Consider the following 24,663-nt stretch of genomic DNA (forward strand, 5'->3'; position numbering starts at 1 on the left):
GACCTTCATCCCGAGGCTTCATAAGATAGACTGTTCGTACCAGTTCATGTTGTCTTTTTAAAATACACTTGAAGTAAATACATTCTTAAAGCCAAATCCATACCATTAGGTAATATTCTTTTTTGTCACTTTGGGGTTTTTGTTTGTTTGTACTTTTTTTGCCCCAAGCCAGTTAGACTGCTGACCTGCTGGGTAGGTCTGTCCCCAGGTGCTCCTTACGAGCCCCATTTAAAATTACTCTGCCGGGATTTCCTTTGTTCAGAGCCTCACATACCCAGTGAGCTGTCACTTCTGATACTCTCAAACCGCAGAACCATGCCCATCTCTCCTCAAACGATCTGCATTGTGGTCTGTCGAATGTCTCAGACAGTATTTGTCATTCGCAGGTTTCTCTGCCTTCACTCTTACACTTTCGGAGGCGGCACAGTCTATTATGGCTTCTGTATCCCCTTGGCTAACACCGTCATCAATTCAATATCCCCAAAGTGCAATGATGAAAGCATTTCCCATTCCGTAACTTACTCCTAACATGCACTCAGATACCAAGTTTCCTCCACGCACACGCACACACACGCATCTCCCCAGCGCACCCCTCCTCTGCCCCCTGGCACACTGTCTTCCTCGGACCCCTCCCATCACTGGCCTGGCCTGGTCTGGGACAGCATGTCCTGCCTGTGTTCCCCGTCTCCAGTCTTCCCGTCATTCTGCCTTCCTCCTGGATACTTATCTGAGCACGTCACACTGTCCCTTAAGAACTTTCAACAGCTTCCCATTGAACATTTCAGTAGCCTGCCTGATGGTCAAACCTCTACCCTGGGAAAGAGGGTCTGCCACCCCTTCTATTTCAGACATTCCAGCTACTTCTCCGTAGCCTGCACTGCTCCTGCGTTTCTCTGTCTGGGCTTTGCACGCTCGGCAAGGCCTCCTCCCCTAGGGCCGCGCTGGCAGCGGCTCTAAGGAGGGATGTCTGAGTGGCCATGTGTGGGCTGTGTGGGCCAAAGGGCGCCCAGGGTAAGATCTTGCTGGGGCAGGGGGTTTTCTCAAGACTTGTCACACCTGTCAGCCACTTCTCTGCCCCCACACAAATGGACACCAGCACAGCAGTTTCCAAACCCTCAACGGAAGAGGCTCCCTGGAACCCCCAGAAAGGACTAAAGACCCCAGGTGCTGCTTTCTGGTCCTTCCCAGTTGAGGGTCATTGGCTCCGTGAGCTGTTGGACTGGAATGGAGTTCTGGGAAGTAGAAGCCACTCCCTAGATGAGGTTCAGAATCCGGGGTTGGCAGTTGTTTGGGGCTCCCTCTATGTGCTGGTGCCGTAACCAACTGCGGCCTCTGTTCAGTGTTCGGAACAGCTTTCCGAGGTAAGTATTAGCCCCGTTTGCCAATGAGGAGCTCGACTGGGCTAACGCTGCTTTCCTCAGGTCTCCCTCTGCTTCCGGAACAGTGGGTGGAGTGTGCGTCCTAAAGGCCACACAGAACATGTGTGGAGGGAAATGGGACCAGAGTAGTAGGTATTTCTGCGTTTGAGAGAAGCTGGAAAAGTCCCAAAGAAGTTAGAAAATTCTCTTTCCCCCCATTTCTGGAGAAGTATATATTTTTTCAGAATGATGTTCCAAACATAACCCCGTGTGGTCTTCCCGACCTTCCCGTGAGGTGGGCAAGGCAGGTAGGTGAGTCTACTGAGCCGTGGAGAGCGAAATGAATGACCCAACCTAGGAGGCAGGAGCCAGGCCGGACGGGAACCCAGGTCTTCTGACGCTAGTGTTCTTTCTACTCTACCGCAGGTGTAACGTGGAGAAGGTGCCCAGTAATTCTCAGTTGGAAATAGAAGGAAACAGGTCAGGATCTGTCTTGTATTCCCGTGTCTCTAAATACAGGTATCCCTTGCTACGCCAAACTCACCGATTCCTAAAGGCGTCGGAAACGAGCCTCTCCAGCGCCTCCCCATGGCCCCTCCTCGGAGTGCGGGGTGGCGGCGGCAGATACCCCGGAACCCCCGCTGTGGCTTCGGGGCTGTGTGCAGTGTTTCCATTTGGGGTGTCCATCCTCTGAATGCACTTCTGACCAAGGCGCCCCCGGCACCTCAGCCATGGTTTCTGTTGCTTCCCCCTCCCTCTGCGCGCAGCTTCTGTCTCACCCTGCGGGCCTCTGCTCTGTGCTGTGCTGCTTTAGAAGCTCGGTGGAGAGCAGCGTGGCGCTTGGATCTCCTGTGGTGGGTGCTCTGTGTCTGGCATTCTGGAGTGAAATCCTGCTGGGTCGGGTTCAGGGTGTGACTTCTGACTTACCTGTTGCCTGTGGTCCTGAGTGTCCTGAGCCAGCCTGTAACCTGTGTGTGCCTTTGCTTCTGTCGGATGGAAAGCAGAAATGCTTTTCTCTTAGAGATCTTGTGAGAACGTCATGGTGCTAGCTGAGAGGGGGAGAGGGGTTTGCTTGATTTACCAGGGTTGGGAGTTGTTACGAAGATATTGAACGTAACATTTCTTTTCCCCTTGCTGTCAGCCTGTACCTTTAAAGAAATATCAATATGATACTTAACCTCTCTATTCCACATTTGTCTAATAATGTCCTTTATGGCATCGCCCTCTCCCACTAGGTTAGGATCCCATTTAGGGCAAGGAGGAAAAAGAACAGAAACAAGCTGTGTTTCAGGATGAATACCGATCACCAGCTGTGGCTTTGTCCTGTACAGAAGGAGGTTAAACATGGGGGTGACTTGTACCTACCCACAACCTGTGTGGAGGTGAAACTATTGGGCAAGATTGCCCTTTTTTTCTTCTCCCTGTTGGTGTTCAGTAAATATTTATCAATCCTGGAAGCCAGACACACCATCCATAGTGTGTACTGAGAGACGTCAAGAATTGTGCTCTGTTTTTGCCTCTGTAACAGAGAACTCGGTTTGGATTTGAATTTTGGGATTGAAACAATAAATACTTGACTTTATTATGTGGGCAGTTTAAATAATGAACCAACATGGGTAAACACCTCTACCCTACAAAAGAGAAAGGAGGCTTTCAGGTCTGAATGGTACTAAACACCCAGCCCAGGGAACAAGGACAGACAGCTCTTTTTCCCTCTTCCATCAGCTTGGGCATGTGACCATGGGAAGTGGATTTAATAACCACTTTAAAGGGTATTGCAAGCCTCCAGTGTCATGCCTGGGCTTTCTGAGGAGATGCCGTGACTGCAGGTAGTTGGGACGTAGATAAATGCGTCTTTACGGGAGACGTGTGAAAGCTGTACTTTCCAGAGCCATAGCAAGGGGCTGGTGTTTGCTTCCTCAGGGCTCTGGGTCTCTTTTGTCCTTGACTCTCACATATGTTTCCTTTCCCCATTAGCCTGAGTTTACAAATTTGGAGGTTGTATTCTGATGAACACATTTTAAAAATTATTTTTTAATTCCTTTCTTCGTGTGTTCAAAGGTACTGAGCATTTTCTGTCTCAATCCCTGTGCAAGTATTAAGGATGGGAGAGAAATGAAAGAGCTCTATAAAGTAATAATGGATGCAGATTATGAGTAATGTATATGTATATGTATATGTATATGTATATGTATATGATGGGAGGGGAGGAATGGGGCAGGGATAGGGGAAGCTTCGAGTGGGAATTCCCCCAGGAGACCGTGGCAGGGAGGAGGAGGCAAAGGTACTCAGGCCCATGTGTGCAGGCAGATGTGGAAGATGGAAAAGCCAGGACCCTTTTAGGGCCACACAGACCTCAGTAGGACTGGGCCATCAGGCACAAGGGAAGAGAGATATGGCATGGGACGTGATAGTAGGTAAGTTGACGAGAATAAATCCTTAGAGGTGTGGTTGACAGGATTTAGGGGCAGACTAGATGTGAGAAGAGGAAGATAACTTGGATCTCTGTCTTGAGTGGTAAGTGAATGTGGTTTCATTTACAGAAATGCAGGTGAAATGAAAAGGTGGCACATGCATGCCTGTACGCATGCGTGCTTGTGTGTGTGTGTGTGTGTGTGTGTGTGTGTGTGTAGCTACTCAGCCCCACGTACTCCATCCCAGGAAATCTAAATTCTCTCCATAGCTATTAACAGCCCTTGACGTTGTGATTATGTTGTTAGTATTGACTGTCCCTTCAGGACCAGCCAAGAAGCTCTTTTAGATAAAATTTATTTTGAGCAGTGTTGGCACCAGACAGTCCATATTTCTTTAAATGCGGTAGAGGGGCTGTGACATTGGAGCTCAGGCCCAGGCATTTTGCACTTAGCACCCTAATTAGATTATAGAGAAATGACCATGAAACAGTAATGTGACCAAGTGGATACACCTTTCCTGTAGCATCTTGGAGAATTCCCAGTGCAGTTAGAGGCTCTGAATGTAAAGTAAGCTGTTGAACCATATTTAATCCAGTGTTTCCCAAACTCATTTGACCAATGGAACCCCCACCCCACACCCCCCACACACATACCCTTTTAAGGAACACTGTTAGCAATTCATTAAGCTTATGTTCCACGGATGACACTTTGGGAAATGTTGACTATATGCTCAGTAGCTGCATTTAGTCCAGAGAGAATCTGCTCAGGGAGACCTGGATTCTAGCACTTTATTTTGCCCTCGTTATAAATAATGATACTTTCAGGTGTTTACTGGAATAGACTTCTTTGACCCCTGGTGACTTGACATTTATTTATGTTGCTCAGCCAATTATACCCACATCCAGCAGGTGGGCAGGCCACAAATAAACTTGGTTTGTTTGCTTTCCGAGGGGCAAGAAGCCTGCCTCCCCAAGGCTTCCAGCATTAGCCTGGCCGGGAAACACAGGGTCTCTGCCTCTCCAGGCTGCAAGGCCTTCCCAGTAAAGGTGGTGTCATTTACATGAATGGCCTCTCCCGAGGGGGGAAGGAGTCCCAGCTGGAAATAACAGAACTCATTTTCTTACTGTCCTATAAACTGTCTTCACCACAACAACTCCATACGTGTTTTCATCAAAAATGGATTGCACTGGAAGATGACAGTTATTGGGGTATCTACGGGGGTGGGCAAAAGTAGGTCTACAGCTGTTTGTACGGAAAACAATACAATAAATAGTAATACGAGAATAAATTCTGTTTCGTGTGCTCACAACTGTAAACCTACTTTTGCCCGCCCTGTGTGTGCTTGTATATTCATGGGGGCGAGGGGGGTCTGCCTCATTCCTTTAGAATCACACCTCATGGGTGTTCCTGAAGAATTTACTAAAAGGGCCATTACAGGAAAAAGCAATGCTCCACAGCCTGCTGTGACCCACCCACCCCTTTAACAAAGGGACGCTTGGGGTTTACCGCTCACGTGTAGAAGCATTTGATTTTGTTTGCCTGCAAAAGCTTGATGCTTTCGGGTTGGGTCACAATTCAGCCAAAATCTTGGAAGCATCTTTTTACCTTTATGAAGTAGAGGCCCAGGGTAAGATCAGAGGACCGGACAGGCCGTGGAAGGGAAGGAGGGCATCCTCTGAGTGGTGTCCAGATCTACAGGTTGAGGTGACGAAAGTTGGCAGAGTAGCTGACCAAGGACCCAGCAGGCCTTCAGCTGTCACTTTGGACAGATGGACAGTTAGAAAGCTTTCCTGCTGTTAGGAAATGTTAAGTGAGAAAAAGTGAAGCATCTAGATGTCCTGAGTTGCTATTTCTGAAAAGTCAAGTGATAGATGATCTAACTTCTCAAGTGTCTCATCAGAATGGTTAACTGGACAAGCAAACAGGTGATACTCCCTGAACCCAGTGTCCTGCTGAGCACTTCTGATTTGCAGTTGTAAGTTCAATGAGAGGATTCTGAATAGAAACTCTGTAGGAGATTCTGACCGTTGCGATATATTAAAAATTTCATAGAATTATCCTGCTTTATTTATTTGGCTTTGTATGGTAGAGTGAAAAGGTGTGAATTGGTGAAATGGGATGTTCATGCTGATAGAAATAAGGATGGGGCACATGTCCCTTAGAGAGCATTTCTCTGGGAAAAATCAGATTAGACTTTTGACTTACAGCATATTTTCAAAGAAGGTCACCCAATAAAAAGTGTTTGAGACCTACCTTATTTATGGATGATAATATGATTCCAAATTACAGTAGGTTGTAAGCCTTTATTTTTTTTCAATAAGACTACATTATTTATGTTTATTTATGCTCTGGCATATAGTTAATGCCTTTTTAAAAACCTCGTTGAAGTCCTGCATTTAAAATGTAATATCCTATATGGGTGAGTTTTTTTTTGGTGAATGTTCTCATAACAAGTATATATTATTCTTTAAGGCACATAATCTTAATATACGTAATTATAGACTATACATATAAAATTATATGTACACATACATGTATATAATTATGTGTGCATATGCACATATATATACACAAAATACATGTGTGTGCATATACACATGTAAAATATCTATCCATAAAATTATATGCAGCTACATTTTTAGCTGAGAGTGGATTACCAAAAGTAAAACCATGCTTCCAAGTGTGATTGTATTTAAGGCTCTGGATACAGCCTCGGTGCTTTTCTTCCTGAGCTGGCCGAGCCCCTGTCGTCTCCTTACATCAGGCTTTACCTTGCAGTAACCTGATGCAACCTTATTTTTGTTGACAACTCAGGCACATCATATACCTACAGTCCTTAACATAATGCTTGGTCATTTTTACACCCACCAAGTCCACTACCAGAAGCAAGCCTGCCCCATCCATTCTGTTTTGCTGCTGATCTCGTATATGCTTCACGAGTCCTGGAGGTCAGATTTCCAAGCTTGTCAGGAATTATCATCCGTCAGCACCCAGTAAGATTCAGAGGAGAGATCTCAGCAGTGAGTACGGAGCGCAGGTGCAGGTGATACCTAGTTTGGGGCTGGCTAGGGTGTCCGGGGTCTTTCTGGTTAAGTGGGCTGCTGCTCTGATCGGAGTGCATGTGTCAGTGACATGTATGAAAGAAATCTCCCAGGAATCTGACCCTGAAAAGCAGCAGCTTGCTTTCACCTACTAGCCTCCAATGTTGACCCAGTTTTATAGTTGTTCCCACATGATTTCCTGGGTTGGATTCCTTTAGGACTGTAATAACTTTTCTGTAAAAGTCTTCCAACTCCAAGTGGTCTTCTAAACCATGACATCATTTTCATAGGCAAGGTAGCCACATTTTTACATTCATTAAATAAAACCTATCTCAACTTTAGTTAAAAATCTCTTTTTCACAAGTAGCTATTGGAAGTGCTTGTCAATAGATTAGTTTGGGCAGATAAAAAGAAAAACCATAAAGCAGCAAAACAAAAAGATTCACCCAGTATCATATATTCTTGGTTTGGGCTTGTTGGAAAGCCATAATATTTTAAAGGAGTCGGTTTCCCAGCTGGCATTTCAGTCTTCTGCACTCTTCCAACTATACCTAAACTATAATCATAAGTAAAGCTGATGCAGATTTACTGTTTATAAGGTGTGCAGTCATCATTTTAGAATCACAGTAGTATAGATATGAAACTATTGCCGTTGGGTTTGTGGAGGTAATGGGAGAAGTATTGGTTCCCAGATGAGGCATAGCAGAGTAAATCTCAAGAGTGTGTGTGTGTGTGTGTGTGTGTGTGTGTAAGTGTGTAAGCTATACATGCAGGGTTTCAAACCACCATTGAGACAGCGGCATGTAAGGCTTTAGCATCTCACAGCATGACATCATGGCCCTGTGTCCCTATGCCTACTGGCTCTATGGAGAGAAGCTGTGCTTGCCCACCAGCACCAGGAAATTCTGTTAAGTGCAGTGGGTTCCTTTAAATTTTTATTTCAGGTTACGCTTTGCCCCCTCCCCCCCACCTTATGTCTTGTCAAGGTCACGTTTCTTATTTTGTAATAGATCACTGTATAAAGTAGATCTGAAGTTACAGGCCATCAGTGGAATCCTTTTTTGGAAGAAGGGAGTGGGTATCACTTTGGTGATGGGAAGCAATTTATACTTAGGCCTCAAATTGTGTACAGTGACATAATGGAAAATGCCTTGGGGGTAGGGTAAGCATTTCAACAGAAACAGAACACCTTCTGCAAACCACTATACAATTAGTCCATTGTTCTGTACTTTTAAAAAAACACATAACTTTCCAGCACTGGGGGGAAAAAAAAGCACTTGAAAAGGTATATTGAAAAAGCCTTTGCTTGGCTTAAGTTGATAAAGAAATGCCAAGAATTCAGAACTATCAGGCAGCTGCACTTCCACTTTTTTCTTATCCCCCCCCCCCCCCCCCCCATTTACTTGCGGGAAAAATACGTTAACTGCAGCGATTCCTTAACGAGTGGTCACAGCGACTCGGTGCGTCCTGTAGGTTATGTGCCCCAGGACCGCCTGGCATGTCCTCCTGCGCTGCCCATCAGATCCACGGCCTCTGATCGGGGAGGGGCAGGGTCTGACTGCAAGGAAGATGCTCCCACCCTGTGTGGAGGAGGAGGAACACACATGGAGGAATTAAGTTCTGAGCAGTGAGGCACCGAGAGTTAGTTAATACTGGGAAGAATTTTTCATTTTTATGGAGAAGGGCTTCTCGATCCTGGATGGATAATGAGGTATTTGAGGGGCGGGGGAGGATAGAGACCCTTCCAGCCAAGGAGTGAGAGATGGGTCAGCTCTGGAGACTTGGAATTAGTCATAAAGTGGGGGGTGGGGGTGGCCATGGTACTTGGGAGTACACAGGAGAGAGGCTATATCCTGACCAGGAGAGTCAGGTCAATAGTGCAAGCCAGGTTCACAGAGGATGAGCTGAGAAAGCCAAGACGGAGCCACAGGAAGACTTCCTTCGACAGCCCGGTCCCCCTCTTGCCTGTGTCCTCTGCTCTCAGGAAGGGGGAAAGGGAGTGGGCTAGGAATGTCTTGAAACAGAATAAATTTGTCTCATTTTATATTGTTGGCCCTGAGTCTCAGAACATTCAGTCCCCTCTCTTATGAGCACATGTAACTCTGTACTTGTCTCCTTATAGGGTCCAGAGTTTCTATAACCTGACTGAGGACAGAGACATCAGAACAAGCTCACTGAGCCATTTTGGCCCTGTTAGAGCTTTCTCGCACCGCGGTGCCAGACACTCGGTGGCACAGCTGAAGTGAAGAGTGTGCCCATCACAGGTGTACAAAGCAGAGATGTGCTCATAGTGTGTCAACAGAAAGATGACACCATCTGTTGGCAATGTAGAAAATGACACTGATGATGTCATTGAGGGTCAGGTGTTAAATCCAAGATTGCAAAGAGGTCTGACTTCTTTACTGTTGCTAGGTTACAGAGAATGCTAATAATAAAGAAGTCGCTGATAGAAATAGAAAAATTTATAGTATCTATAAATCGCCTTTCAAATAATTCCTTTTCAAATAGGTAAAATGTTTCTATATATAAAATCTCAGAATGGTAGAAAAAGAATAGACCAGAAATTGTGGCTGTATGTTGAAGGCGATAGTAAATAAAATGCGTTTTGTGACATTCTATGTGGTGTAACTTGTGGAGGTGCAAATGCGTTTCTCAACCCAGGAAGGTGGGGAGGGGGTGCGTAGGAGTGGCTGTGAGTCTGTGTGTGAGAGAATACCTTGATTCTTACCACAAGAATCTAAAAATCCAATTCCCTATTCCACTACAGTCTTCTTAAACCTCTTTGTTTGCGCCTGATTTTAGTATTCATGAAGCCCATATATGCATTAAAAAATAAAACAGTGACCTAGTAAAACAGAAACTCGCCCATCCCTTTGACAGAAGATTTCGGTTAATTTATGCAGGCCCCTTTGCACTTCAGCATTTTCCCCCACTGGTTGCTAGGCAACCGTTTGAGTTACTGCGCATGCCTTTTTTATGATAACTGTCATTATGATTATTTTTTAATTATACAACTGGGACTATGGATTAAAACGGCACATTGTCACTCATTCTTTGCTGCTGCTTTTAGCATTCTGGCACATTGCTAAAATCGCCTCTGAAATTGACATGGCAGTGATTTACGGTTATTTTTTGATATTTCTGGCTTCACAAAGGAAAGAGAGATGGCATCGCAAGAAAAGCGAGGCTATTGTGAAAAATGGCTATACCATATCCAGCTGTTACTGATCTAGATGGGCCACGTCAGATATTAGGCTTGTGAATCTAAATTACGTATATTTTGTTCTTTTAACCGTGTCTGTTTCTAACATTAAATGACGTAGAAAGCTTATATATCACTTTATAGCCTTTTTCTCAAAATCACAAAATGCTAAGCATTTGTTGCTAATCTGCTTTCAAATAAAGCTACTGTGCATTTGGGGGAGGGCGAAGCACTGTTCCAGCAGCATCGGCATCCGCACTTGCTAATATGGTCGTTCTTTTCTGCCCAAATTGCTCCATACACACAAAGGTGCAGTTAGGCGAGATGAAGGGGTTCCTCTGGCAAATAACAATAAGGTGTGTAAAGTACTCTAGAAAGAACAGGACCAAAAAGATAGGCGTCCCCAGGTACATACGAAAGCATTTCATTTGCCGTTCCAGAGTCTATTCTAACCTATTCTCTAAATATAAAGTGAATTTGAAGACAAAGGAATATGGAAAATACAGTCTGTTTGTGTGTGGGGGTTTTTTTAACCAACTCAATTATTATTCATTTAAAAAATGAACGTTGGTTGAAAGGGGCATTTTAAATTTTCCTATCAAAATGAAAAGAGGATTGCTCTGGAAGAAACCCACAGCGGACTTCTCGTGTCAGGTGTGTGGCAGGAGGGGGGACCTAACGGCACGTCAGTGTGACTTTGAAGTTTGCAGAAGAGGCACTCGTCTCCGGGCGAGTTGGGGGTTTTTCCTCGGCAAAAGGAGGCCCACACCTATATGCATGGGATGCCAGTGTGCTTGTCTGAAATGAAGTGAAACGGAACCTTTCCTCAGGAGCGCACGCTCTGTTACGTGTCTGTTTGTTTCCCCCACCCTACAGTTCAGGGCGACAGCTCAGTGAAGTCTTCATTCAGTTACCTTCAAGGAAAGAATTACCAGAATACTATGAATTAATTAGGAAGCCGGTGGATTTCAAAAAAATCAAGGTAGATATTTTTTATTTTTATTTTTTACAAACTTTTTTATTAATGAAGTAAATTCATTGAAACGATGATAGGACATGGGCGGTGGCATCTTGTCTGATTGCCACTGACACCCCTCCAGGGCCTGTCACCAGAAAGGCTGGGATGTCCTTGTGCCTTTACACGTCTGTTATTTAAACATCTTGCCGAGAGCTCTGTTTTATTATATTGCACTTTAAGAAGTTTCAGACTCTGCAGACCCATTGCTCTTTCTGTTTCCCACCCCTATGCTCCGCCCTCCCCCTTGTAAGAAGGCACTTGCGTGGGAGGCCGGGCTCTCTGGACGGCACCCCTGGATTGTGCGGTCCCGCACCCCAGGCAGGGCTAAATGCTGAGAAGACAAAGGGAAAACTGGGTTTCGTGAAGCAAGTAATAACTGTTGTATTTTTCTCTCCCTCCTCTTTTCCTCTATTTTATCCCAAATTCCCATCAGGAAAGGATTCGTAATCATAAGTACCGGAGCCTGGGCGACCTGGAGAAAGATGTCATGCTCCTCTGCCACAACGCTCAGACCTTCAACCTGGAGGGGTCCCAGGTCTGTCTGTAACGCCTAAACACACTTTAACCGTAAACTTCCTGTGTTCCTTTAAGTAAAACATTTCATTTTCTACATTTGCACCGTTGCTACTGCCCTGGCAGAAGGAAAATGAAAAAGCAAAAGCCTGTATTCCGTGCTACCTGCATAAGTGAATTGAGGCTTTGGCATTTTCAGACCCGTGCCAGCTCTTGCGTACCATAGCTACACCAGCTCCTGCTCACACTTCCCTCCAAGGCTTCGCTTCTCATTAGAGGAGGAATTCAAGTCAGTCACTCCATGTAATGCTTGCAGCCGGAGGTCCAGCCTGGGCCTCTATAGATTGTGTATTTGATTCCTCTTTTCTGATGGTAACCTTGCACCGGGAGTTGAAGCTTATGGATTAAAACCAAAAAAAATGTGTGTGTGTTTGTGTATGTGTGCACACACGCTGTCTTAACACTTGGAGTGGGGGAAACGAGTTAAGTCGGCTCGCGTGAATTGCGCGTACTCCGCGGGAGCCGTCTTAACTCGGTTCATATAGATTTGCGGTGGAGTGCGGGAAACGTGTAAACTCGGGCCGATTGTAACTGCGTATTACCAAATATTTGTTTGTTTGCCGTTCACAAAGATACCTACCTGCGTATGCGAACCGTTTCATACCCATTGGGGTAATAGGTATCATAAAAATCCCTGATTTTGCGCGGGAAACCTAAATAATTGCCCGCGCCATCTTATATTTTGGCGGGAAATTCACCCCACACCGGAGTGTTAATTGCTTACCAGAATTTCCTTTTCTTCAAGCCAGTTGCAATTCTCTTTATTTCCCCATATCCACAGTGAGCAAGCTTAACAATATAGAAGTGACAGTGAATTCATGAAAGATAACTAGGGGGAGGACACTTTCACTTTAATTCCACTTCACTTCCACTCACCTTTTGTGGGAGCCCCCGTTTCCCTAGGTGTTTTTCTGGCCTAATGCTCCTCATTCCCATGAAGAAAGACCAAGAAGAGAGGCCAGTGCACTGTCAGCCACCACTGACTTCCTTAGGCCACTTTCCCGATCTGGCTTCTTGACCTTCATGTCAATTCCAATCACTAACGTGGAGAACACGGGAATCCTCAGTCTGTGCCTTGGAACAGACTGTATGTGTCTAGGTTAGTGGCAGTAAACAGAAGTACTGTTTTGACAAAAACAGGTCTTGAAAGCAAACCTTGTGTGTTCAAGACACTCTTCAAAGAAAGCTGAGATGAAAACCTGGACACAGACAGTAAATACACGAGTCAACAAGGAAGTCTTGTTGTGAGTGACCATTTACATTTACAGTCTCTGGAGAGGTTTTGGGGTCCTTTATAATATGTGGCAACATTGTGCCAAGTCCTCTGTCCCTTTCCAGCCCCACAGCTCCCTGGCTGCCCACACTCACTGTCCTGCCCCTGCAGTGGCCCTTGACTGGCTTCCCTCCCAGCCCACACTGGGTATGAGTTTATCTTTCTCTGACCACCCTCTTATCCTGTCTGTCTACTGCCCACCGAGTTCTGTGGTTCCCTGTGCACTGTTGAATTCTTGAATAAATTTAACCTCCATAGGCTGTTTTACCCTAACTCTAGCCTCGTTTCCTATGAAGTGAGGAACTAACCAAACAATTTATGGTCTAGTCCAGCCGTGGGCAAACTACGGCCCGCTTGAAATGAATAAAACTATAAGAAAAAAGATGGTACCCTTTTATGTAATGATGTTTACTTTGAATTTATATTAGTTCACACAAACACTCCATCCATGCTTTTGTCCCGGCCCTCCGGTCCAGTTTAAGAACCCATTGTGGCCCTCGAGTCAAAAAGTTTGCCCACCCCTGGTCTAGTCAGACTAGTCCCTTAAACACCTGCTTCCCCGGATGTGCATGCAGTTGTAAGAAATACTGCAGGGAGCCTGTGTACCCCCTCCACTATCACAAGGTATGACATGCTTTGTAACATAGTCCAGTATCGTGACCTGAAAGTTCAACCCCAGGTGCATCTTTTTTTTTTTTCTTGCCTCGCCTTTCTCTCTCGCTCTCCTTTCTCACCCCCAATGGAATCCTCCTCACCTTTAAGATCTAGCTCATCTGTGATGTCTCTAGCTAGCTCTACCATGGCCCCATCCCAGTGCTGACCCCCAGGCCTGTGTCCTATTGGACTGTATTATTGGGGCTCACCATGAGTGGCCAGGTGTGCGGCGCATCTTTACAAGTAAAGGAATACGGCCCTCGAGAGCAGTGGTCATTTTTTCCTTTTTTATTTTTGGCTTAACTTAATCATCTTAACCATTTTTAAGTGTGTAGGTCAGTAGTGTTCAGTATATTCTCATTGTCATGCAACAGATCTTCCTCACTCTTACCTTGTAAAACGGAAACTCTGTCCCCATAAAACAATGACTCCCCTCCTGCCCTCCCCCTGGAAACCGCTGTTCTGTTTCTATGACTTAGACTATTTTAGATACTTAATAGGTGGAATCACTTAGTATTTGTCCATTTGTAATTGGCTTATTAGTGTAATGTCCTAGGGTTCATCTGTGTTGTAGCATGTGGCAGGATTGTCTTCCTTTTTAAAGCTGAATAGTATCCCATTATGTGTAGGTACCTCGTTTTATCTATTCTTAGTGGATATTTGGTTTATTTGTACCGCTTGGCTCGCTCTTGTGAATAACGGTGCTGCAATGAACATGGGTGTACACATATCTCTCCAAGTCCTTGCTTTCAATTCTTACAGCTGTATACCTATAAGTGGGATTGCTAGATATATGGTACTTCTATTTTAAATTTTTTTGGGGGGGAAAAAAGGAACATTTCAGAAGTTCATATCTCTCAGCAGCTACAGGGCTATGCTCAGGTATGCGGGTACACTAACAATAAAGTATTGATTGGAATAGTATTGGCTGGTACTGATAAGCTCAGTAATAAGGAATAGCTTCCATTTTGTTAGGGGAACTGCATTTTAAAGAAGGTTGCTTTGCCACACTATTTGATAGACCAATTCAAATAAGAAGAGTTTTTTAAACTACTTTTATTGTCAAAGATGAGAGGATTTGTTACAGAAGTCCACCCTTCTTTCCCAAGTGCGCGCCTGTACACACACACACACACACACACACACACACAGAAATACACAGGCACATACACACTAAAATTATTTCAACTGCGTATGGACTTTTTTCTCTAAGAACATGTGGGCTTTTCCCTATTTGATTATCCTGTCGGCATAAAAGCTGGCATTGATGTTTCTAGTAAAATCCATGTAAAGCGAAGCTGGTGTGCTTCACGAGAAAGAAGCGCCCACCGCAATTGTGAATCTTGGGCCCTCAGCTTGTCGTTGCTAACAGATGCCACTTTGACTTTAGATCTACGAAGACTCCATCGTCTTACAGTCGGTGTTTAAGAGCGCACGGCAGAAAATTGCCAAAGAGGAGGAGAGCGAGGACGAAAGCAATGAAGAGGAGGAGGAAGAAGATGAAGAGGAGTCGGAGTCGGAAGGTAAGCTCAGGCATCAGGTTCTTCTGCTTCTGTGCCCTTGGCCACCTGCATCAGTGTTTGCACAGGCGCTAAGAAATCAGATGTTAGAGCCAGGCCGATCTGCATTCCAGCTTTGTTCTGTCATGTCCTTGCCAGCGACTTAACCCAGCTCAGGCTCGGTTTTCTCCTCTGGAAAATGAGGTAATGCGTGCCCCCAAGCTCAGCACATGGCCAATGCTCACTGGAGGCTGCCTGAGCAAGCCAGTGTAATAGACATTTTCTGTCAGCATTGTGGTCAGTACCTCCTATCTGTTGCTTAGGGTTTTGGTAGCTGGGCTCCACCCCAGAGTCCCAGGTCAGTCGCCTGCACTGGGACCTGAGGGTCAGTGTTCCTAGCGAGTTCCCAGGGGCACTGGCACTGCTTGGCCCAGGACCACACTGAGAACCACCACTTGAGAAAATAATTGTTGGAATGTGGTCCATTTTATCCATCATGGATCAGGTACTGATTGTGTGTTTATTTAAAATATTGACATTTTGTGCATCATGGACTCTTGGCATTAATTTTGTGTTTTGACAGTGTTGTGTTAGAATATTTGTCTTGATGACTCGGTTTCATTGCCCTCTTAAATTCTGCACCCAAGGAAGTACTATATTAGCTTGCGGCCATACAGAGTCCCACCCTGGTGATAACCCTCATCTTCCAAAGTTAAATCTGCCTTCAAGTCTAAAGTTTCTTCTTAACCCGATTATGTTTCCACCCCATACCTCCTCTCAAAGTAATAAATCCCAGTAGTTTATGATCTGCTATGTCAAACAGTACAGATATGCTTTAAATTTTTTTTACTAGATTTGTTCCTAATTACATACTTAGTACAGACAACTTGGAAAGTATTTTTTAAGAAAGGAAAATTTGTATAATTTTATTACCCAGTATACATTTAACGTTTTGAGAAGTTTCCTTCCAGTTTTTTCTACACATAAGTATTTTGTTCATAAAGTAGAGCACACTGTTTTATAGCGTCGTTTTTCTATTTATTGGGGGCATTTCCCACAGCAATCTGTGTGGTGTTTTTGTGGGTTTTTTTTAACAGCAATTTATATTACCATTCGTTAATGAATGTACCAAAATATATTACTCTCCAAATAATGCTGTCCTAAACATTCTCACCCATAAATCCTTGCAGACATCTGACGCTTACATGTTACTACTCAGCTGGGGTTCCCCTCCTTGACGGCAGTGCCCCAGTCTGTTTCCCCATGCCCAGTATCATTCTCCCGAGTGATGCTGCCTTTTATTTATTTAACCATTTTCCATTTTATATGGTTCTCACCCAGTGCTTATATCCTTGCATTTGATGAATAAGCCTACATTATCTTAGCTAGGTGTTTCTAGGTATTTCTTTCTGTAGAGCCAGATTTCTCTTCTCTTTTCAAAGAGCTGCCCGCCCAGCCCATCTATCAGTTTAACTTCTTCAGTCTCTCTCGAGGCTTGGTGTGTTAACTAGCAATTGCTGCTATTACAAGTTGCCACGAACTTTGTGGCTTAATAAAACAACTGATGATCTAGATCTGTAAGTTCGGTGTTGGCAGCCTGCATGCCTTCCTGGGGGCCCTCAGTGAGACTCCATCTGCCGGTGCTTCTCTTCTTAAATTTTCGGTTTTCTGTTGAGGGGTAATTGACTTAGGACATCATATTAGTTTCAGGTATACAACATAATGGTTCGATATTCTTACGTATTGTGAAATGATCACCATAAATCTAGTTACTTCCATCATGATACATAGTTCGAAAATTGATTTTTCTTGTGATGAGAACTTTTACTCTTAGCAACTTTCAAATATGCAGTACAGTATTATTAGCTGTACTCCTCCTGCTGTACCTTAACCCCATAACTTATTTTATAACTGGTAATTTGTACCTCGTGACCCTTATGACCTATTTCGCCACCTTGCAACCTCCAAATCTGTTGTTCTCTGTATCTCTGAGCTTGTTATATATTCCACATAAAGTGAGATCATATGGTATTTGCCTTCCTCTCACTTACTTCACTTAGCATAATACCATCAAGGTCCATCCATGTTGTCCCAAATGACAAGATTTCATTATTTTTATGGCTGAGTAAGTATTCTGTTTTATAAGTGTGTTTGTATACACACACACACACACACACACACACACACATATATATATATTTTATTTCTATATCTTGGCTACTATAAATAATGTTGCAGTCAACATGGGGGTGCATATATCTTTTGAGTTAGTGTTTTGTTGCTTTCTTCTACTAAGTACCCAAAAGTGGAATTGCTGGATCATATGCACCCATATTTTTAATTTTGAGAGGATTCTCCATTCTGTTTTCCACAGTGGCTGCACCAGTTTACATTCCCACCAGTAGTACACAAGGTTTCCTGTCTCCACGTCCTCACCAGCACTTATTTCTTGAAATTTTGATGGTAGCCATTCTAACAGGTCTGAGATAATACCTCACAGTGGTTTTGATTTGTATTTCCCTGATCATTAGTAATAATGGTGATGTCAGATTGTTGGTTTTTTTGTTACTGAGTTGTATGAGTTCTTTATATCGCCTTATCAGATACATGAATGACAATATGTTGTCACATTTACTAAGTTAACATTCATTTTGTTGAGGCTTCTTTGCTGTGCAAGAAGTTTTTTAGCTTGATGGAATCCCACTTGTTTATTTTTGCATTCACAGCCTTTCCTTTTAATGTCAAATCTTAAGGTCATGTCAAAGAACTTACTGCCTGTATTTTCTTCTAGGAGTTTTATGATTAATCTAGTTTCATTCCTATGCATATGGCTGTCCAATTTCCCCAACACCATTTATTTAAAGAACTGTCCTTTCCCCATTCTATATTCTTTCCTCCTTTGTCATAAATTAATTGACTATACATGGGAGGTTTATTTCTGGGCTCTCTATTCTGTTCCATTAATTTCTGTATCATTGTTTTGATTACTATAACTTTGTCATATAGTTTGAAATTAGGGAACGTAGTGCCTCCAACTTTGTCCTTCTTTCTTAAGATTGCTTTTTCGCTATTCATGGTCTTTTGTGTTTCCATAAATATTTTAGGATTATTTGTTTTATTTCTGTAAAAAATGCCACTGGAGTTTTGGTAGGGATTGCACTGGATCTGTAGATTGCTTTGGGTAGTATGGACATTTTAACATTGTTAATCCTTTCCATGTAAAGGGCATGAACTATGCCGCCCTTTACTAGTGCCTTCTTCGCTGTGGTGTTATTTTCAGTGTATAGGTCCTTCTCCTCCTTGGTTAAATTTATTCCTCCATGTTTTATTCGTCTTGAGACCCACCAAAAATGATATTCTAGCAAAACTGGCTTGAATGAGAGACCCACATTCTCAGTGACTTCATCATCAAGTCCTCAAAGCGGTGTTCTGTGGAAACTTGCCCCAGAACAAGGCCGTGGGGAACAGATTTTCTTTATACTTTGGGATACACACCTGTATTTATGTTATAGCATGTTGAACACCTAGGTGTTTTTGTCTCTATCCTCCTGTGAGAGTGGAAATGAGTGCTGCCTCCCTGCAGGCTAATTTAGCAGATGATTGTTAGCGGCTTACCAAAAGAACATGTGCACCAGACCGCCCCGAATTCTGCCAAGATATGCCAGCAAAGGCTTTATGGCACTTCGTTTCTAGAGGCAAAAAGCTGGGAACTTTAGCACCCATCCCTAGGGGACTGGTTAAAAAATCATAGTGTACACATAAGGTGGAAATTTTTCAGGTTGATGCATAGAAATGTCCCACTTCTGTAAGAAAGCATGGTGTGGATATGGGCATACAACAGCCCCTTTGGGATAAAGATATAAAGGGCGTGTGTGTACACACACACACGGATGGATATATGTGTAGATATGGATGTGTAATTCTTTTTCTGGAGATAATCACTAGAACGAGAACAGTAGGTAGAGAGACTAGAGATGGGGAAAGGAAGCTTTCATATTCATCTGTTTGAGTGTTTTGTTTTTACTTTTCATTTTGAACCTTTCTATGCTATTAAAAAGAAAATTCCAATAGTTGAATTTTTAATGTCCAAGGTCTATTAAATAACTGTCTACACCACCCCTCCACAAAGTAGAAAGGGTCCTCGGTCCCTCCTGCGGCTGTGTAAGGTACTGTGTGTGTACTCCACCGTCCCCCTGAGGCGTGCTTGCAGTGGAAGGGGTGCTAACGAGACAGGACGACAGACACCAGGTATAAACCATGAGTGATCTGGACACTTCTGCACCTTTGGTTGGTTTGTCATCTCCCTATAAAAATGAGTTCCCTGTGACTCCTCATTGCTATCTATTTTGTTTTCACTGTAGCAAAGTCTGTTAAGGTGAAAATCAAGCTCAATAAAAAAGAGGAGAAAGGTCGGGACAAGGGAAAAGGCAAGAAAAGACCAAATCGAGGGAAAGCCAAACCTGTGGTGAGCGACTTCGACAGCGACGAAGAGCAGGATGAGAATGTGAGTGGAGCTTGGGACCGTAGCCCTCTCTCTCCGCTTCGGTTTCCCTCTCACGCTTCCTTGTCCTTTCCAGCTTCTTCTCTTTATTACCTAGAAATGAAAACGTCAAGATTTGGTGAGATTTCATTTCTGATGGATGTGCACTGAGCTGCCTGCTTATATAACAAGGAATTTGGGTCTTTGTTTATTGCTTTTTTAATGGTCTTCAAAAATGAAAAACACTAAATCAAGTTTCCTTCCCCCCTTCCTTATCTTCCCACGGCTTACTTACAGATAGTTTTCTCCAGGGCCAGTTAATGTTTTATCTCCTAACCCCCATTATATCCTAACCCCCAGCGTCGTGCCTAGACAGTAGCAATGTATAGATGGAATAAGGATTAGATGGAAGAACAAGAAAAAAGTTAGGATGTCAGAGAGCTGGGTTTGGGTTGATTTTTAAAACACTGTACAAAAAAAAAAACTGATGAATTTTAAAGTATCCAGAAGTGTTATTAATAATTAAAAAATTCAGGCAGCATTTGTGGAACCTGAAAATAAGAACCTTCCTCGGTGGTACTATATTTAACCAGTTAACTATCACAGGTCCAAAACGGAAACCATCCCCACACGCCACATTTCGAATTTAATTAAAAAAATCAATTTGCAATGAATATTATAAAAATAAATATATTACAGTGTGGGTGTTCTTGACTATTCTCACCTGAAAATTCTCTCCAAAAAATGATTTTAAAGTTGGTCAGGGCTTAGGGAAAACATATTTTTATTATAGCCGTGCATGGCATGTGGGGAAGGTCCGCCGCTTGGGTCTACAGACGCTTACGGCGTACAATGGGTAACATAGTGGTCGGCAAACTGTGGCTCTTTGGCCCCTTGAGTGTAGCCACGAAGTTTCAATCACAATGTATGTGCGCACCTGCACGTGGTATTTTGTGGAAGAGCCACACTCAAGGGGCCGCAGTTTGCCAACCACTGGGGTGACGCTTCTATTAGCATTGTGAGATAGATGTCACTCTCCACACACGACATAAATCGGTGCTTAGGTTGTGTGTTTTGCTCCAGGTGATGTAAGTAGATAGCAGAAGCTGAATTCAGTGCAAATAGCCTGACTCCATCCAACGCAGTCCCTTGACTCCATGGGCGACCAGGGTGCCGGAACTTCTCCGGGCTCGCCTTCTGAAGCGGCCTCCATCTCACACACTGGGCAGAGGACCTCAGGTTCCCACCCGACTGCTTTCTTTCCGGAACATTCATTTTCCATTACATTTAAAGTACTGTGCTTCCTTTGGTAGATATACCAGGGAGTAGACAGCAAAAGCGTGGTACTTTTTCCTCCTGCGAGTTTTCTAAAACATAGCGCTAAACATAACCTTTCAGGCCAAAGCGAGAGAGAGAAAGACTGGCACAGAGGGTGGGTGTCATTTTAGTTTTTCAGCTTCGAGGCTGCCGAGGCCTCTGTGGTGTCTTCCCATCCTCTCGTAGAACGCAGAGGCGCGGGGCGTTAACTTTCCGACATGTCGTTTGCTTTCTCCATTGCCTTTTGATGGGTTATTATGTCGTCTTGTCCTTGTATGTAACGTCATTCCATTTTACCTTGTTTGACTTTAGGAACAGTCAGAAGCAAGCGGGACTGATGACGAGTGATGGACACGGACCTTGTTCCAACTGAATTCCTTCCTCCCCTCTCTCACTTCTACCCAGTGAGTTCATTTGTGGTATGGGCCCTGGGCTGTTTCTATATCATCACCATCACCTGTACACTAGCTTTAGGATAGTGCCAGACAAACATATGCTATCATGGTGTAAAAAAACACGCACACAAACATTTGTAACATATTGTGACCAAACGGGCCTCAAAGATTCAAAGATTAAAACAAACAAAGTAAAGCTTTTGATGGAAAATATGTGGGTGGACAGTATATTTCTATGGGTGGGTGTAATTTGGTAATGGCTTGATTGGGCCTGGTTTTATCACCTGCTCCGATGAGAAGATTTTTGTCTTTTTGTAGCACTGATTAACCAGGAGAAGCCATTCAAAGTCACTGGTTATTTTATTTTTCATCAGGCAGTTTTCAAGATTTTTATTTGTTTGGTATTGTGTTTTTTTTTTACACTGTGGTACATATAAGCAACTTTAATAGGTGATTAATGTACAGTAGTTAGACTTCACCTGCATAGACGTTTTTCCATTTTATGCTATATGACCTGAAAATAAAACTGCTTTTTGAATTGTATAAGATTTATGTCTACTGTAAACATTGCTCCTTTTTTTTTTTTTTTTTTTGCTCTTGATTTAAAAACAGGTTCTGTTGCAAATGCTATTGAATATTGCATTCTATATAGTGCATTGGATGGCTTTTTTTTTTGTCACCCTGATCTCCTATGTTACCAATGTGTATCGTCTCCTTTCTCCCTAAAGTGTACTTAATCTTTGCTTTCTTTGCACAATGTCTTTGGTTGCAAGTCATAAGCCTGAGGCAAATAAAATTCCAGTAATTTCCAAGAATGTGGTGGTGGTGCTTTCCTAATAAAGAGACAGTTTAGCTCAACAAATGTTGCTTCTTGTTTTTGAGTTCCAGAGCATTGAAACCCTGGTGCCTGAGTGACGGGCTCCTGCCACAGAACATTTGGGGGGAGAAGGGAGGACAGAGAGTGCCATTCTGCTGCAATGAACCAGGTGTGTCACGGGAAAGGAGTATAGGACTTGGGTGACTGTAAACTTGCCCAGTGGCAGAGGTGCTGCCATGGACTAAGCACCCCCTCCCCAATCTTTCTCAGGGGTTTAAATTGTTTACCAGCCAGAAAACCTTCCTTTAGTTTACTCCAAGTCAATAGAAATTAAAGTCATTTAAAAAAAATTTTCTAGGAACATGTCTTTTGGTCATCCATAATAATAAAAGCGTAATATGCTAAATAGACCGAATGAAGCCAGGGAAGCCGGCAGCCAGGGGAAGGAAGGCCTACTCTTGCACGAACTTCGTGCATCAGGGCCTCTAGTAATAAATGTATGTGGGCAGCAAGAAAAGTACAAAGAAATGTTACTACCCAGAGAAAAGCACTTGAGACTTCCAGTGTCTGGTGTGCATGGGAGGAGTTTGGAAGTCATCTCTCCCGTTCACACAAGAAAAAAGTTGAACAAACTGAAAATCAACAGCTCTTCTTAGATCAAAGCACTGAGGTCATAGGGCAAACCAGCTGCCCCCAAAACTGAAGACAGAGGCAGACGCAGAGAATCGCAACCTACACCAGTGATGGTGAACCTTTTGAGCTCGGTGTGTCAGCATTTTGAAAAACCCTAACTTAACTCTGGTGCCGTGTCACATACAGAAATTTTTTGATACTTGCAACCATAGTAAAACAAAGACTTATATTTTTGATATTTATTTTATATGTTTAAATGCCATTTAACAAAAATCAACCAAAAAAATGAGTTCGCGTGTCACCTGACATGCATGTCATAGGTTCACCATCACTGACCTACACTAAGCAGAAGACCAGGAAAACCTAATCCAATCATGAACTGCTGGAGACTTGGAGTGGACAAGTTTGAGAGAAAACCTCCAGGGGGCTCCAGCCTTAGGAGGGGAAAAAAAATCTCATAGTTTCAGCAGGAGGGGGGAAGTAGCTATTTAAAAATGTGCCCAGTATCTTTTGTCCTCAACAGAAATTTTTCCCAGAGCCTAACTGACCTGGAACAAGGGAAATAAACACCCAAATCCAGTATCCTCTAACCTTACCAACAACTGAGTAGTTGTAAAGGTCACAGCTCGGGGTCACAGGCTCACAAAAGACTGAGACCTAGTCATAGGCTATAGAGCAGCGGTTCTCAACCTGTGGGTCGCGACCCCTTTGACGGTCAAACGACCCTTTCACAGGGGTCGCCTAAGACCATCCTGCATATCAGATAGTTACATGACGATTCATAACAGTAGCAACATTACAGTTATGAAGTAGCAACGAAAATGATTTTATGGTTGGGTCACAACACGAGGAACTGTATTTAAAGGGCCAGAAGGTTGAGAACCACTGCTATAGAGCATCTCTCCCCCCCACCCAACTTCTCCCTTCCGCTCACCACCACATCAGCAGGGCTTTTGTACAGCAACAAGGTAATACAACTGAAAAACATGCATCTCAGGTCACACTTGTTAATTCTCTGGGAAAACAAAGACCAAGGACACCAGAGAAAACTTGAGCTTTAGTAAACAGAACACAGCCAAACATAAAACCTCGCACTAACATATCTCAATCCTTTTTACCTAGTACATTATGTCCCACTTGCAACAAAAAATTACAAGGCAAACTAAAAGGCAATGCATTTTGAAGAGACAGAGCAAGCACAGCTATGCAGACATCAGAATTATCAGACGGAATTCAAAACAACTGATTAATATGCTAGGGACTCTGGTTAAAAAATAAAAAGGACACATGCAAGAACAGGTGGGTAATAAATGCAGAGAGATGGAAACTCAAGAGTCAAAGGAAATTACAGAAATCAAAAAACGCCCCAACAGAAACTTCCCAGACTGAAATCTAAAGAGAGGAAAAAGGCTGCCAGGCACTGTGGGACAACAACAAAAAGCATAACATGCGAGATAAGAATACTGGAAGGAGAAGAAAAGGCACAGAAGAAATATTTGAACACCAAGCCAGATAAATACAAAAAACATTTATATAAGCATATTATATCCAAACACAATGAAAAAAAGTACTGAAAAAATCCAGAGGAAAAATATCAGAGTAAGAATAAGAACCTCCAGTGTCTCAGAAACCAGCAAGCAAGGACAGTGGACAATTTAAAGTGTTAAAAAAAAAAACCAATTGAGTTCTACACTCTGAAATATGTTCTCAGACAAAAATTGAGGGATTAGATCTGCAAGAAATGTTAGAAGTTCTTTAGAGAAAAAGGAAAATTATATATATGTTCTAAAACATGGATCTACATGAAAGGAAGAATATTAAATGAAGGAAAAAAAAGAAACTTTTATTACTCTTAATTGATTCCATGATTATAGCTTATGGATAGTTAAAATGAATGACAACTATTATAAAGGATGGGAGGGGAAGTGGGAATCCTGTGTTATAAGGTACCTGTACTACCTGTGGTGGTGGTAGAGTGTTACATGATTC

The 24,663-nt window shown here is 43.2% G+C and overlaps 1 protein-coding gene across 4 annotated transcripts in view; it reads left to right on the plus strand.

Moving 5' to 3' along the window:
- Positions 1-22,086, plus strand: part of SMARCA2 (SWI/SNF related BAF chromatin remodeling complex subunit ATPase 2) — a 168,203-nt gene extending 146,117 nt beyond the window's left edge. For 2 of the 4 annotated variants that reach the window (XM_070431561.1, XM_070431562.1), the window contains exons 29-34: positions 1,785-1,838; positions 10,892-10,997; positions 11,467-11,568; positions 14,924-15,056; positions 19,394-19,536; positions 21,142-22,086. In XM_070431561.1, coding sequence (XP_070287662.1) covers positions 1,785-1,838; positions 10,892-10,997; positions 11,467-11,568; positions 14,924-15,056; positions 19,394-19,536; positions 21,142-21,177 — 574 coding nt within the window. In that variant the 3' untranslated portion in view covers positions 21,178-22,086. The remainder of the gene's footprint in view (positions 1-1,784; positions 1,839-10,891; positions 10,998-11,466; positions 11,569-14,923; positions 15,057-19,393; positions 19,537-21,141) is intronic. The other 2 variants (XM_070431563.1, XM_070431564.1) reach the window with 1 other exon arrangement.
- The last annotated feature ends 2,577 nt before the right edge of the window (positions 22,087-24,663 follow it).

Source organism: Myotis yumanensis, unplaced genomic scaffold, assembly GCF_028538775.1.
Source record: "Myotis yumanensis isolate MYYU_CA2020_CCGP unplaced genomic scaffold, mMyoYum1.0.hap1 SCAF_12, whole genome shotgun sequence".
Taxonomy (NCBI): Eukaryota; Metazoa; Chordata; class Mammalia; order Chiroptera; family Vespertilionidae; genus Myotis; species Myotis yumanensis.